Consider the following 15,389-nt stretch of genomic DNA (forward strand, 5'->3'; position numbering starts at 1 on the left):
TACAAAAACAAGACCACGTTCCAGAGAGATATCCCCACCCATTGTCACTTACCCATACGCCCTGCTGTCAGGCAGGCTATTGTGAGCTTTAACTCCTGGAGGAATGACACGAACTTCATTTATGTAAACCACACAAGGAAAGCGGACTACATCCACGTGGGTGTTTTGCTGAAAGATATAAGAAAGCTCTTAAGTTTGGTTTTTGTATTTGAGCTCCAATTTTCAGACCGTGTTTTTCAATTACATGAGTGACATCTGTACAGGCATGTCATATCTACATTTTTCTGTCGTTACACATTCCATCTTTACGCAAGAAACCTATATGGAGGGGTGGGGCCTGGAGAAAAATGAGGCAAATGCAAGATATTGGGACTATCTAGGTGGACAACTTAACTCCGCCATGGACAGTCCCAAGCCCGGGCTGCAAAAGCAGGAGGGTTGGACATGAGGCTTGCAACCCCATCCCATAAAAACCCAGAGTTATAGGGATGCAAACAGAAGCAAAAAAGACCTCATCCCTGAGAGAGGAAGGATACATCAAGATGGGTTACACCTGGGGACACTTGAAGACTGGCCCAGGACAGAGGACTCCGGGGAGCTACTCTCGATGGCCTATGCCTCAGTAGGAGAGATGGGCTTAGATAAGTTAAGTAGGTGGACAACATGGTTGGCATAGCTATGATGGGCTGAAGGTCCTGTATCCATGCTTATAGCTCTATAGCCTTTGCAAGAAATTGACTGGAAAATCCTACAAAAGTACTGGCTACTCCATCATGGGTAAAGCCCTGCAATCCAGGGTGAAACATAGAGAAAAAGTGGTTATGTTGAATTCCACAGGTAAACAAAAGTATTGTCGTCGAAAATCTTGCCCGTCGTATCGTTCCAAATCCACATACGAGTTATCACCGAAAGTGACTTGTCACAAAGAGATCGTCTTCAAGTGATTACCACACAACATACGCAGGCAAGGGTTAACACATAAGTGGTCTCCACAGGATATCCCAAACAAAATCCCCTCCTTTGGATTATACGAAGTGACAGTCCCACATTTGTTGTGCACCGTGTGCCAATATTTAACCCAATCTTTTGGGCTTAAAAGAGTTTCAAACCATTGCAGTGACCAGTTGAAGTTTCAGCAGCTGGTCTCCTTCTCTCTCCTTCTCTCTCTCTCTCTGCTGCTGCTATGACTGCAACTACTGATAAAGTCTTTCTCTCCCTGTGGTCAAGCTCACAGTCAGTAGTGTCAGCTTGTGACTGACGTCATAGTCCCTCCTCACTTAGGCGCTCTTAAAGTGACAGTCTACAGTACGAAACCCGCAGGTTTGTAACAGTGAGTCAATAGGTTGTGGGAACCTTCACTAGGGCAAGTGAAGTTGAGTGAAGTTATCCCCTTTGGTTGAAGAGCCTGATGTTTGAGGGGTTCTATTCTACTCGATTCACTGTATATGCCCACAAGAAAATGAATCTCAGGGTTGGACATGGTGACATGTACTGTGTGCACTTTGATTATAAATTTACTTTAAACTTGATTCTCTGGTCTACATAGCACCCTGTCTACAAAACACTGTGCAGCATACCAAATAACAAGAAAATGGTGGCTTTGCTGAAACACACCTTATGAAAATCAGGTTTGATATCACTGGCATATGCTGTGGAATTTATTGCTATGCAGCAACAGTACAGAGCAATATATAATAACAAAACCATAAATTAAAATAAATACATATATAAAAATTAAATTAAGAAAGTAGTGTAAAAAGAGCAAAAAAATACTGAGAAAGTGTTTGTGGGTTCACTGTCCATTCAGAAATCCTATGGCAGAGGGGAAGAAGCTGATCCTGAAACTTTGACTGTGCACCTTCAGGTTCCTGTACCTCATCCCTGATAGTTACAACAGAAAAGAGGATGTACTGGGCGATGGGGGTCCTTAATTATGGATGCCGCCTTTCTGAGGCATCGCCCTGGATGCTGATGAGGTCAGTCCCCACAATGGAGCTGGCTGAGTTCACAACTTTCTGCAGCGTTTTCCAGTCCTGTGCAGTGGCCCCTCCATACCAGACGATGATGTAAAACCAGTTAGAATGCTCTCAATAGTACACCTGTAGAAATTTATGAGTATCTTTGGAGGGAACTCTTAAAGAACAGAAACAAAATTGAGAATATGCCAGAATTCCCTTTATTTGGGACACTACGCTGCTTAATTGGGGCAGAAGACTGTTGCCAAACAGTTTCTAACTAGCTTCAGTAGCGTGTGCTTGCGTGACTGTTAGACCCTACCCCATGCTTGGAGCAATCAGTTTTTAAATACTGTCAGTTGCATGTGTTTGTGTTCAAAAAGCAGTGACTTTTGTCACTGATACTTGGTGGTAAATAAGCAGTAAGACAATTCAGAACTGTTTTGGTCACTGTGCTTTCAAACATTGAGGCTTGGATATGCCAGCAATGGCCAGGAGTGAAAATTAAATGATTTCACTACTTCAACAAGTCAGGAGTCAATAACTATCTTTCGGCTCGAAGCGCCAACTGCATCTTTTTCACAGATGCTGCCTGGCCTGTTGAGTTCCTCCAGCATTTTGTGTGTGTTGCTATGGAACAGACAAGGTTGATAAACTTATCAACTATGACGGAGAGAAACGACAGCTGAGGAAAAAGGCATTAGAAAATGCACGAGCAGATATGAAAGAAACAGACTGGGAGAATGGAATGGAGCCCTTTCAGAGAGTGATGTACAAAAAAGTCAAAGAGGGAAAGGAAGGAATCAAACAAAGATCACTTCAAAGTGAGAGCAGGGTGGAAATCAGTAAAGGCAATGAAACATTCAAGTTCTGTATAATAGCAGGAAGGCAGCAGCAACATTTTAATTCAATGTTACAGAAAAAGGAAAGCGGGACGGTTTAAGTTGGACTGAAACGAGCAATATTTTGTCTACACTTTTCATGCCTCAGTAAACAGCTAGCATAATCAAAACCCCACCCACCTCTAACATTCTCTGTTCTCCACTCTCCATTGGGTAAAAGATACAAACACTTGAGACCACATACTGCCAGGCCAGTGGCGTATCTAAGGTATGGCAAGTATGGCACGTGCCCTGGGTGCCACTTGAAGGGGGGCACCACTGAGCAGTTTCTATTAAAGTCAGACAAGCCATCCTCGGACAGTGAAAAAGAATTTTCTTCAGATGTATGATCTGTCTTTGATTATCATGGGTAAGAAGCACTAGGATGGCCTTATTTCAGAGCATTGTGTAAGAAGACCATGAAGGAGGAAAGTGGAGCTGAAGGACGAAAAAGACGTAAGTTGGAGGCAGAGGAAGCCAAGATGTCGAGCAAGTTCTTCATGCTCTTCTTTGAAAAGCTTGCAACAAGTAGTTCGACGCGTTCCATGGAGTCACCTGTACCTGCTACAAGTTTGTTAGAATCCGAAGATGGATCAAGTACAAATGCGTCACAAGCCGAGGTGGAAGTCAAGTCAGATAAATCCGAGTATGACGAGATTAAGAGTGAGGCTGCCACAGAGAATGTGGACATGACAGGAGGGGAAGACAATGGTGGTGGCGGTGGTGATGTTGAGTTTATTGACGAGATTTTACCTGACGAGATTGAACCTGACGACACTGAACCTAGTGAACTGGATGGTGTCAAAGAGCCTGGAACTGTCATATCAGAAGTATTGAACAGCATGACATTGGACTTCTGAAGTTCGACAAGGATACTGGAAAAGCAATTCTGCCTGACGCGTTGAGAACAGAAATAATAAAGCTGGGTTCAAAGTATTTCCAGAATAGTGACGGCCTTTCCTACTAACAAATAATCGCTCAATGAACAAAACTTGGTTCAAGAGGAAATTGGGAAATGGTCATGGTGAGGAAGTGACTCGCTCATGGCTGGTCTATTCCCCTTCTAAAAAGTCTGCATTTTGTATCTGTTGTCTTCTCTATTCCCGGTCAGACCATCAATCCTCACTGGAGCAGGAAAGTGGATTCAACCAGTGGAAAGCACCTGAAACATTAGTGTTCATGAAAATGCCAAGAATCATCGGGAATGCTTCACACAGTGGAAAGAAATGGAAAGACATTTAGCTGGAAGCAGAAGAGTTATTAACATGGCATTTCAGTCGCAGATTGAGAAGGAAAAGTAGAAGTGGTGTGATATCTTGACGAGAATCCTTCACTGCATAAAATTCCTTGTGACTCAGAACGTGGCTTTGCAAGGACACAGGGAGTCACTTCAGCTAGACCATGACTCCAAAGTGGGAAATTTCCTTGGCTTACTGAAACTACTGGCCATCTTTGACCCTGTCATAAAAGAACACCTCACTCATTTGGAAAGAAATCCTGGATCTACGTCTTATCTTTCACCAGGTGTCCAGAACGAATTTATTCACATGTATGGCATCCACTGTTCGCCAGAGTTTAACATAGAACATAGAATAGTACAGCACATTACAGGCCCTTCAGCCCACAAACCCTGCCTCCCATATAACCCCCCACCTTAAATTCCTCCATATACCTGTCCAGTAGTCTCTTAAACTTCACGAGTGTATCTGCCTCCACCACTGACTCAGGCAGTGCATTCCACGCACCAACCACTCTCTGAGTAAAAAACCTTCCTCTAATATCCCCCTTGAACTTCCCACCCCTTACCTTAAAGCCATGTCCTCTTGTATTGAGCAATGGTGCCCTGGGGAAGAGGCGCTGGCTATCCACTCTATCTATTCCTCTTAATATCTTGTATACCTCTATCATGTCTCCTCTCATCCTCCTTCTCTCCAAAGAGTACAGCCCTAGCTCCTTTAATCTCTGATCACAGTCCATACTCTCTAAACCAGGCAGCATCCTGGTAAATCTCCTCTACCCTTTCCAATGCTTCCACATCCTTCCTATAGTGAGGCAACCAGAGGTGACCAGAACTGGACACAATACTCCAAGTGTGGCTTAACCAGAGTTTTATAGAGCTGCATCATTACATCGCGACTCTTAAACTCTATCCCTCGACTTATGAAAGCTAACACCCCAGAAGCTTTCTTAACTACCCTATCTACCTGTGAGGCAACTTTCAGGGATCTGTGGACATGTACCCCAAGATCCCTCTGCTCCTCCACACTACCAAGTATCCTGCCATTTACTTTGTACTCTGCCTTGGAGTTTGTCCTTCCAAAGTGTACCACCTCACACTTCTCTGGGTTGAACTCCATCTGCTACTTCTCAGCCCACTTCTGCATCCTATCAATGTCTCTCTGCAATCTTCGACAATCCTCTACACTATCTACAACACTACCAACCTTTGTGTCATCTGCAAACTTGCCAGCCCATCCTTCTACCCCCACATCAAGGTCGTAAATAAAAATCACGAAAAGTAGAGGTCCCAGAACAGATCCTTGTGGGACACCATTAGTCACAATCCTCCAATCTGAATGTACTCCCTCCACCACGACCCTCTGACTTCTGCAGGCAAGCCAATTCTAAATCCACCTGGCCAAACTTCCCTGGATCCCATGCCTTTCTGAATAAGCCTACCATGTGGAACCTTGTCAAATGCCTTACTAAAATCCATGTAAATCACATCCACTGCACTACCCTCATCTAGATGCCTGGTCACCTCAAAGAACTCTATCAGGTTTGTTAGACACGATCTGCTCTTCACAAAGCTATGCTGACTGTCCCTGATCAGACCATGATTCTCTAGGCAGGTCAACATGAAAATATCAAGACCTGAAGAGCTTCTTGATTTTTTGTTCAGTATGGAGATGAGAGCGTCTTCCCCAATCTTCGCATTGCTATTCAGATAATGCTAACCATCGCAGTTTCCATCGCCAGCTGTGAGAGATCATTCAGCAAGTTAAAACTAATACTTTCATATCTGAGAGCCTCCATGGGTCAAGGCAGACTCTGTGATCTTGCTCTGCTGAGTATAGAAAGAGAAGAAACTGAAAAACCTGATTTTGATCACATCATAGACCAATTTGCATCAGTGAAAGCAAGGAAGGTGCAGTTATAATTTTCATGTCGTGCCATAATTCGTTAATTAAAAGATTAATGAGCTTGACTTGTATTTTTGAGCTGATGTTATGGTAAAGTTCTCTAAAAGGTGGGTGTCAGATGTTTGGACAGGGGCGCAATTTCAATGCTTGCCACAGGCACTATTTTCCGTAGATACACCCCTGTGCCAGGCTCAAAGACAGCTTCTATCCCACTGTTATCAGATTCTTGCGCAGACATCTGATATAAGATATACTCTTGGCCTTGCAATCTGCCTCTTTATTATCTTGCACTTTATCATTTACCTGCACAACATTCTTTGATAGCTTTTACACTTCATTGTTTTACCTTATTCTAGCATATTGCACAGTGATCTGTATGAACATTGCAAAACAAGTTGTTTTTACTGTATCTTGGAACACATGACAATAATAAACCAAAACCATGTAACCCACAAAGATCTAGGTTTCACAGTTCAACATACAAAGTATGTTTACCATGCTCAATTTTGAGATTCAATAGAACTGTGTAATAACTATTAGTAAGGATATGGAGGGCTATGGTTCCAGTGCAGGTCATTGAAAGTGGGCAACTTAAATGGTTTCAGCATTGACTAGATGCGCTGAAGGGCCTGTTTCTGTGCTGTGCTTCTCTGTGACTCTAATTCACAAAAAAAACATGCACCTTAAAGACGGTCGAACATCCAATGTGTGAAAAAGAACAAATCATGCAAACGATAAAAAGTAAATAAATAATACACAGAATGTGAATTTCAGAGTCCCCCAAGAGTGGTTGAGTCTACACCGTGATAGATTCCACAACTATGCCTTTTATCTGGAGATAGCGTAAGTTGGATGTTTAGGCTATAGAAAGTTGTTCAGTGCTGATAAAGTTTCCGTCCAAGTGACAGATGGGAATTTATTTAGTGTGTAGTTTTCCATTGATTCTATTGTTCTACTGTGAATAGCCACAAGAAAATGAATCTCAAGGCAGTATATGGTGACATATATATACTTTGATCATAAATTTACTTGGAACTTTGAACTTTATTGGGCTTCCATTCAAGCAAAATGGCTGTGCCATTCTGGGATGGAATTGTCAACTGATTAAACAGCCATGGAAATAGAAAACCACTGAAGACCTTGGACATGTTGCAAAATTCACATACAATGAGATCAAAGAGGAGAATATAAAGAACAAACAGGAGGCTCCAGTTCAACTTACCATCTCCAATAATAGATTCCCATTCTCCTCACACCTTCCCATTCTGCTACAGAAAATGTATCAACTGTCTTTTTACATGACCAGAGTCCTAGATGCTATTTTCAGGTATATCTAATTTAGCACTCTACTCTCATTATGGCATCTGTAACATTAGGCAATTACTTTGCAAAACGGTTTAGTCTACAGAAGGATATTATTACCTGTCACTTCAATTCTACATTCCACTCATCACCAATGATCTCCGACAAAACTCAAACTAATCTTGAGGAACATCACTCACTGGAAACATCAGTCTTCCAGACTCAGCAATGAATTCTACAATTTCAGATGGTTAGTCATTCTATCCCAGTCCATTTTATTGCAATTCTATTTTAGTCTCTTAAATGTTAATGATCTCCCTCAAAAAATAATTGGCGGGTCAGTTTTCTTGAACTACACTCCTAAACTGTGAAATCCAATACCTAAAACTATAAGGGATTCAGTTCAGTTGACACTAGCTCAAAACCTATTTATTTAAGCATGCTTTTAATTAATGTCTTTTTGTCTTTTATTTTTATGCTTGCACTTTATCCCATGGTAAGACACTTTGAATGAAAAGTGCTCTATATTACTATATTTTATCCTCATAGCTTTAATTTCCAGCAGTTAAGATTCTGTATGATTTATCATTTCACTCCTTTTGTAATCTCCCAGCCTCTAACCCCCTCTTTCACACTAACATTCCCTTTTGTCCTCTCTGGATGCCTCCTTTTCTTTGGTTTGGTCTATTATCAATGTCATATGTACCAAAGCTCTGCCACGGATGGTCCCAAACCCGGTTGTGAAAGGAGGGGGCATGCGGCTAGCAACCCCATCCTGTAAAAACCAAGAGCTACAGAAACACCAACAGAAGCTCCAAAGACCTCATCCCTGAGAGAGGAGAATATGAAGAAAACAGGGGCAACTTTAAAGACTGGCTCAGGATAGAGGACTCTGACGAGTTGTTGTAGGGGTGATGGGTTTAAGTAAGTAATATACAGTGAAAAGCTTGTCTTGCATACCATTCATAGAGATCATTTCACTACAATGGTGTATAAGTAGTAAGAGTTAGTACAAGGTAAAACATTATAACTGCAGCACAGATCTCAGACCCTCAATAATTTTTATCAATGCACATAGAAAACACCCTATCTGGATGTTTCACGGCTCAATATGGCAACTGCTCTATGCCTGACTGCTAAAACTGCAGAGAATTATGAACACAGCTCAGCATATCACGGAAACCAGACGCTGCCTGCATTTTTTGCTGCCTCAGTGAAGCAGCCAACGTAAACAAAGACCTCACTCACCCCGGACATTCTCTCTTCTCCTCCCCTGACATTGCCTGAAAGCACATACCATCAAACCCAAGGACTGCTTCAATCCTGCCATCATCAGAAGATAATCAGTGTAACATCTCCCAGTTACGATGGCAGTTCATCCAGCACATAAATTCATAAAAACAAGTCATAAATGCAATTACAAAGAAAGCACCGCAGTGCCTTTGTTTCCTTGAGAATTGTGAAGATTTGGCATGACATCTAAAACTTAGACAAAATTCTGTGGATTAGACCCACTGCCATTTGCCTATTGCCACAATTGATCTGCTGCGAACATGATCTCATTGGCTATTTATGTGGCCTTGGATCACCTGGACAAGACAAATACACATGTCAGGATGCTGTTTATTGACTAAAGCTCAGCATTTAACACAATTATTCCTACAGTTCTGATTGAAAAGCTACAAGTATGTTAAGAGCAAGAAGATAAAATGTGAAAGAATAGGACCTATCAAGTGTGACAGTGGGAAAGTATGTATGGAACCGGAGGAAATAGCAGAGGTACTTAATGAATACTTTACTTCACTATTCACTATGGAAAAGGATCTTGGTGATTGTAGAGATGACTTGCAGCAGACTGAAAAGCTTGAGCATGTAGATATTAAGAAAGAGGATGTGCTGGAGCTTTTGGAAAGCATCAAGTTGGATAAGTCGCCGGGACCGGATGTGATGTACCCCAGGCTACTGTGGGAGGCAAGGGAGGAGACTGCTGAGCCTCTGGCGATGATCTTTGCATCATCAATGGGGACGGGAGAGGTCCCAGAGGATTGGAGGGTTGCGGATGTTGTTCCCTTATTCAAGAAAGGGAGTAGGGATAGCCCAGGAAACTATAGACCAGTGAGTCTTACCTCAGTGGTTGGTAAGGTGATGGAGAGGATCCTGAGAGGCAGGATTTATGAACATTTGCAGAGGTATAATATGATTAGGAACAGTCAGCATGGCTTTGTCAAGGGCAGGTCGTGCCTTACGACCCTGATTGAATTTTTTGAGGATGTGACCAAACACATTGATGAAGGAAGAGCAGTAGATGTAGTGTATATGGATTTCAGCAAGGCGTTTGCTAAGGTACCCCCTGCAAGGCTTATTGAGAAAGTAAGGAGGCATGGAATCCAAGGGGTCTTTGCTTTGTGGATCCAGAACTGGCTTGCCCACAGAAGGCAAAGAGTGGTTGTAGATGGGTCATATTCTGCATGGAGGTCAGTGACCAGCGGTGTGCCTCAGGGATCTGTTCTGGGACTCTTACGCTTTGTGATTTTTATAAACGACCTGGATGAGGAAGTGGAGGGATGGGTTAGTAAGTTTGCTCATTACACAAAGGTTGGAGGTGTTGTGGATAGTGTGGAGGGCTGTCAGAGGTTACAGCGGGACATTGATAGGATGCAAAACTGGGCTGAGAAGTGGCAGATGGAGTTCAACCCAGATAAGTGTGAAGTGGTTCATTTTGGTAGGTCAAGTATGTTGGCAGAATATAGTATTAAGGGTAAGACTCTTGGCAGTGTGGAGGATCAGAGGGATCTTGGGGTCCAAGTGCATAGGACGCTTAAAGCAGCTGCGGAGGTTGACTCTGTGGTTAAGAAGGCGTACAGTGTATTGGCCTTCATCAATCGTGGAGTTGAATTTAGGAGCCAAGAGGTAATGTTACAGCTATATAGGACCCTGGTCAGTCCTCACTTGGAGTACTGTGCTCAGTTCTGGTTGCCTCACTACAGGAAGAATGTGGAAGCCATAGAAAGGGTGCAGAGATGTTGCCTGGATTGGGGAGCATGCCTTATGAGAATAGGTTGAGTGAACTCAGCTTTTTCTCCTTGGAGCAACAAAGGATAACAGGTGACTTGATAGAGGTGTATAAGATGATGACAGGCATTAATCATGTGGATAGTCAGAGGCTTTTTCCCAGGACTGAAATAGTTGCCACAAGAGGACACAGGTTTAAGGTGCTGGGGAGTAGGTACAGAGGAGATGTCAGGGGTAAGTTTTTAACTCATAGAGAGTGGCGAGTGCGTGGAATGGGCTGCCGGCAACGGTGGTGGAGCCGGATACAACAGGGTCTTTTAAGAGACTTTTGGATAGGTACATGGAGCTTAGAAAAATAGAGGGCTATAGGTAAGCCTAGTAATTTCTAAGATAGGGACATGTTCAGCACAACTTTGTGGGCCAAAGGGCCTGTATTGTTCTGTAGGTTTTCTATGTTTCTGAGAATCTGGAGCTTTGTACCTTCCTCTGCAACCGGATCCTTGACTTCCTAACCGGAAGGCCACAAGCTGTATGGATCAGAAATAACAGCTCCACCTTGCAGACAATCAACACTGGCACATCACAGGGATGTGTGATTTGCCCACCTCTCTACTCTCACTACACCCATTACCGTGTGGCTAGGCATATGCTAGTGATGTTAAACCTGAATCTGATATACTGCTGCGGCAAAATAACATTGACATAATATAACTCAGTGGTAATAGAGCCAATGCAGATTCCGAACGACTCTGTTTGTGGTGTTTTGTTGCTCACCACTGAAATCATATGATTTATAGGGGATAGAGGTATCATTAAGCTAAATGCAAGCACATCTATACTCACATTATTCTACAGAGGTGCAGTAAAAAGCATCCTGATCGCCTGCATTACTGCTTGGTGTGGAAATGACACTTGGGCTGACAGGAAGGCTTTACATTGGTTAATTAAAACTGCCCAATGCATCACTGGCACCAGCCTACCCACCCTAAAGGCACCAGCAACATGAAGAAGGATCCCACCCACCCTGCTGATAGACTGTTTGTCCCACACCCATCAGGGAAGAGGCTGCGTAGTCCACACAACAGACTCAAAAACAGTTACTTTCCCCAAGTAGTACGGCTGATCAACACCTCCACCCACTAACCCGCCCCTCCACACCCCCAACCACCACTACTTTATTATTTCCAGTCAAGTACAGACCTTAAGTACAGACACTCCTGTGCCTAGCGTCACTCAATAGACATACAATCAATTCACCTATATAAGCTACCTTATGTATTTATATTTATTGTGGTTTTATGTTCTTTATATTATTTCCTGCATCGGTACCACAGTAACAATTATTTGGTTCTCCTTTACACTTGTCCACTGGAAAAGACAATAAACAATCTTGAATGTTGTTCCCTCCCCGATCCCAGTCCCTCCACTGCTACAGGCCCCAGTTCAAGCTTGTGATCCCGACATCGCTAAGACAGCATCCGCGGCAAAAGCCGCGGGCGAGTACGACAACGAAAGCGAGACGGAGCGCGGACTTTACCTCAGAGTTGGTATGCTTAAAGGTATCGAGGAACAGCAGCTCCGCCACTGCCTCCGCCATGGCTCCGCGCTGCCTCGCGTCACTTCCGCCGCAGACGTTTCCGCTCGGCGCTGCCGACGGCGCATGCGTGGAGCGGCTGTCGCCATGGAGATGGCAGATTCTCTCTGGTGACTTTTTGAAAAAAGTTAAGAACTGTGCATTTGGGAAACATGCCTTGGATGCCTTGGAGAAGGGGTACTTCCGGCTATTAAAGTGTCATTCGTTTTCAGACAAATAAATAGAGGCAAGGGGATTTCCTCAAGCAAGAGAAAATCTGCAGAGACTGGAAATCCAGAGCAACGCACTGGAACTCAGCAGGTCAGACAGCATCTTGGAAGAGTACAGTCAACGTTAGTATAGTAAACGTCGACTGCCCATATCTATGAATACTGCTTGGTCTGCCGGGTTTCTTCATCAGTACAGATGCACCACAGGGTTGTGCGCTTAGCCCCCGCTCCAATTACTTTATAATTATGACTGTAAGGTCCAATGTCAGATTCATGTTTGCTGGCGACATCACTGTCGTGGGCCAAATCAAAGGTGGTGACGAATCAGCATAGAGGGAGATTGAACATCCGGCTGAGGGGTGTCGTAACAATAACCTTTCACTCAATAGCAGCAAGACCAAGGAGCTGATTATTGACTTCAGGAGCAGGAAAGCCGAGGTCTATGAGCCAGTCCTCATCGGGAGATCAGAGGTGGAGAGGGTCAGCAACTTTAAATTCTTCACTGTGATCATTTCGGGGGACCTGTCCTGGAGCCAACGTGTACAGTACTATGCAAAAGTCTAAGGTTCATATGCATAACTAGGCTGCCTAAGACAGTACTGTATTTGTCAATGTGGAGCGGAGAGTGGCTTGTAAGTCTGGCAGCAGCGAAGGTAATTGGGAATGGCGAGTTCAAAGTAAATTTGTTATCAAAGTACATATATGTCACCATGCACAACCCTGAGATTCATTTTCTTGTGGGCAAAATGCAGAGATGCAAAGGGACATGGGAATCCTTGTGCAAGATACCCTAAAGGTTAACCTCCAGATTGAGCTGGCGGTGAAGAAATCAAACGCAATGTTGGCATTCATTTCTAGAGGTATAGAATATAAGAGCAGGGATGTGATGTTGAGGCTCTATAAGGCAGTCGTGAGACCACACTTGGAGTATTGTGTGCAGTTTTGGGCTCCTTATTTTAGAAAGGATGTACTGACATTGGAGAGAGCTCAGAGAAGATTCATGAGAATGATTCCACTGAAAGGGTTGCCATATGAGGAACGTCTGGCAGCTCTTGGACTGTATTCCCTGGAGTTCAGGAGAATGAAGGAGGATCTCATAGAAACATTCCAAATGGTAAAAGGCCTGAACAGATTAGATATGGCAAGGTTATTTCTCATGGTAGGGGACTCTAGGACAAGAGGGCATGACTTCAGGATTGAAGGACATCCTTTTAGAACTGAGATGCTGAGAAATTACTTTAGTCTGAGGGTGGTAAATCTGTGGAATTTGTTGCCACAAACGGCTGCGGAGGCCAAGTCATTGGGTGTATTTAAGGCAGAGATAGACAGGTTCTTGATTAGCCAGGGCATCAAAGGGTATGGGGTGAAAGCAGGGGAGTGGGGATGACTGGAAGAACTGAATCAGCCCATGATTGAATGGTGGAGCACACTTGATGGGCCGAATGGCCTACTTCTGCTCTTGTATCTTATTGTCTTATGGTCTTATGTATGTATCCATATACAACTCTGAGATTCATCTTTTCCAAATAGCCACAAAACAAAGAAAGAACATGAAAGTCATTCAGGGGGAACCAACCCCTGCACAAAAAAGAACGGCATCCCGATCATCAACCCCCTAAACCCCTTCTCCCTCCCTGCACAAAATGCAACAAGAACGTTGATCCTGAACCCCCACTCCCATCCCCTGCACAAAACACAACAAGAACATCGACCCCCCCCGCTGCGGAAAACACAAGAACATCGGCCTTGATCCCACTCCCCCGCACAAAACACAACAAGAACATTGACCCCTACCCGCACAAAAAAGCCAACAGAACATAACAAGAACATCAACACCCAACCCCCTTCCCCTCCCCTCACACAACAAAACAGACAAGGAACGGGCAAAAAAACGCAGAATATAAAAACCATAAGTCTGAAAAAGTCCACAGTCCATAAATGCAGTGGTCCAATCCATAACCACAGAACCACGGTACCATCCTCCGACATCATTGAAAGAGAAAGGGGCCACATGAGCGTAGAGGCCTACCCGCCTACCACAGTTTATCTCAATCGGATTATTTATAGAGGCACAGTCAAGTGGCAAACATCATTCACCAAGATCTGGCTTTGAAATATAAACTCATAAAAGACACCATACTTTTCTATAAATACAAGTCTGGTCCAGTTTTAGAGTCAGAGCACTATGAATTACATTATGATAAGACAATCCATAATAACTATGCAGATAGATTATTACAGGGTGAATGAGCAAGAACAATTTACTTAATAGATATTGCCCTTCCAAACATACATAACATACAGAAATCAATAAGTGAAAAAATATGCTGAATTAGAACATGAAATTGAAAGCCTTTGGAACATGAACAGGATATTCATTATCCCGATAGTAATATCTACAACTGGTATCATCCCAAAGTCACTTCACAATGGTACTAAACAATTAGGCCTACACAGCAATATTTAGGTTAATCTCCAGAAAGCCACAATACTAAACACCGCTAGAATAGACCAAAAGTTACTAGCAATTGCTTGGCTATGCTACTATCTCATATTTTATCAGCTTGAGTTGAAACATAGAAACATAGAAAACCTACAGCACAATACAGGCCCTTCGGCCCACAAAGCTGTGCTGACCATGTCCTTACCTTAGAAATTACCTAGGGTCAATTATTTGAGAAAAAAATAATTATATATTAGAAATAAATATCTAGAACATGAGTTGAAGAGGCCTTGAAAGTGAGTCCATAGGTTGTGGGACCATTTCACTGATGGGGCAAGTGAGATTGAGTGAAGTTAACCCCCTTGGTTCTAGAGCCTGATGGTTGACGCTCTGTTGCTGAACCTAGTGGTGTGAGTCCTGAGGCTCCTCTATCTTCTTCCTAATGGCAGCATCGAGAAGAGAGCATGGCCTGGACAGTGAGAGTCCCTGATAATTGACGCTGTTTCCCTGCAACAGTGCTCCGTGTGGATGTGCTCAATGGTGGGGAAAGCTTTATCTATGATGGATTGGGCCATATACACTACTCTTTTGACTGTAACCATGACTTTTTGTAGGATTTTCCATTCAAGGGGATTGGTGTTTCGACTCCAGGCTGTGATGCAGCCCGTCAAGGTATGACATAGGATCAGAAGGAAGGGAATGGGGTTGAAGAGGGGAAGAAAAGATCAGCTATGATTGAATGGTGGAGCAGATTCGATGGGGCAAATGACCTAATTCTACTCCTATGTTTTATGATCTTATGGTCTAATATATTCTCCACCATACACGTGTAAAAGTTTGTCAAAGTTTT

The 15,389-nt window shown here is 43.3% G+C and overlaps 1 protein-coding gene across 2 annotated transcripts in view; it reads right to left on the reverse strand.

Annotated features, from left to right (window-relative positions):
- virma (vir like m6A methyltransferase associated) overlaps positions 1 to 11,912 on the reverse strand; it is a 136,739-nt gene extending 124,827 nt beyond the window's left edge. For both annotated transcript variants that reach the window (XM_063067165.1, XM_063067157.1), the window contains exons 1-2: positions 11,831 to 11,912; positions 53 to 168 (exon numbers count right to left, since the gene is read on the reverse strand). In XM_063067165.1, the coding sequence (XP_062923235.1) occupies positions 53 to 168; positions 11,831 to 11,890 (176 nt within the window). In that variant the 5' untranslated portion in view covers positions 11,891 to 11,912. The remainder of the gene's footprint in view (positions 1 to 52; positions 169 to 11,830) is intronic.
- Between the last annotated feature and the right edge of the window lie 3,477 nt (positions 11,913 to 15,389).

This window comes from Mobula hypostoma, chromosome 1 (genome assembly GCF_963921235.1).
Source record: "Mobula hypostoma chromosome 1, sMobHyp1.1, whole genome shotgun sequence".
NCBI lineage: Eukaryota > Metazoa > Chordata > Chondrichthyes > Myliobatiformes > Myliobatidae > Mobula > Mobula hypostoma.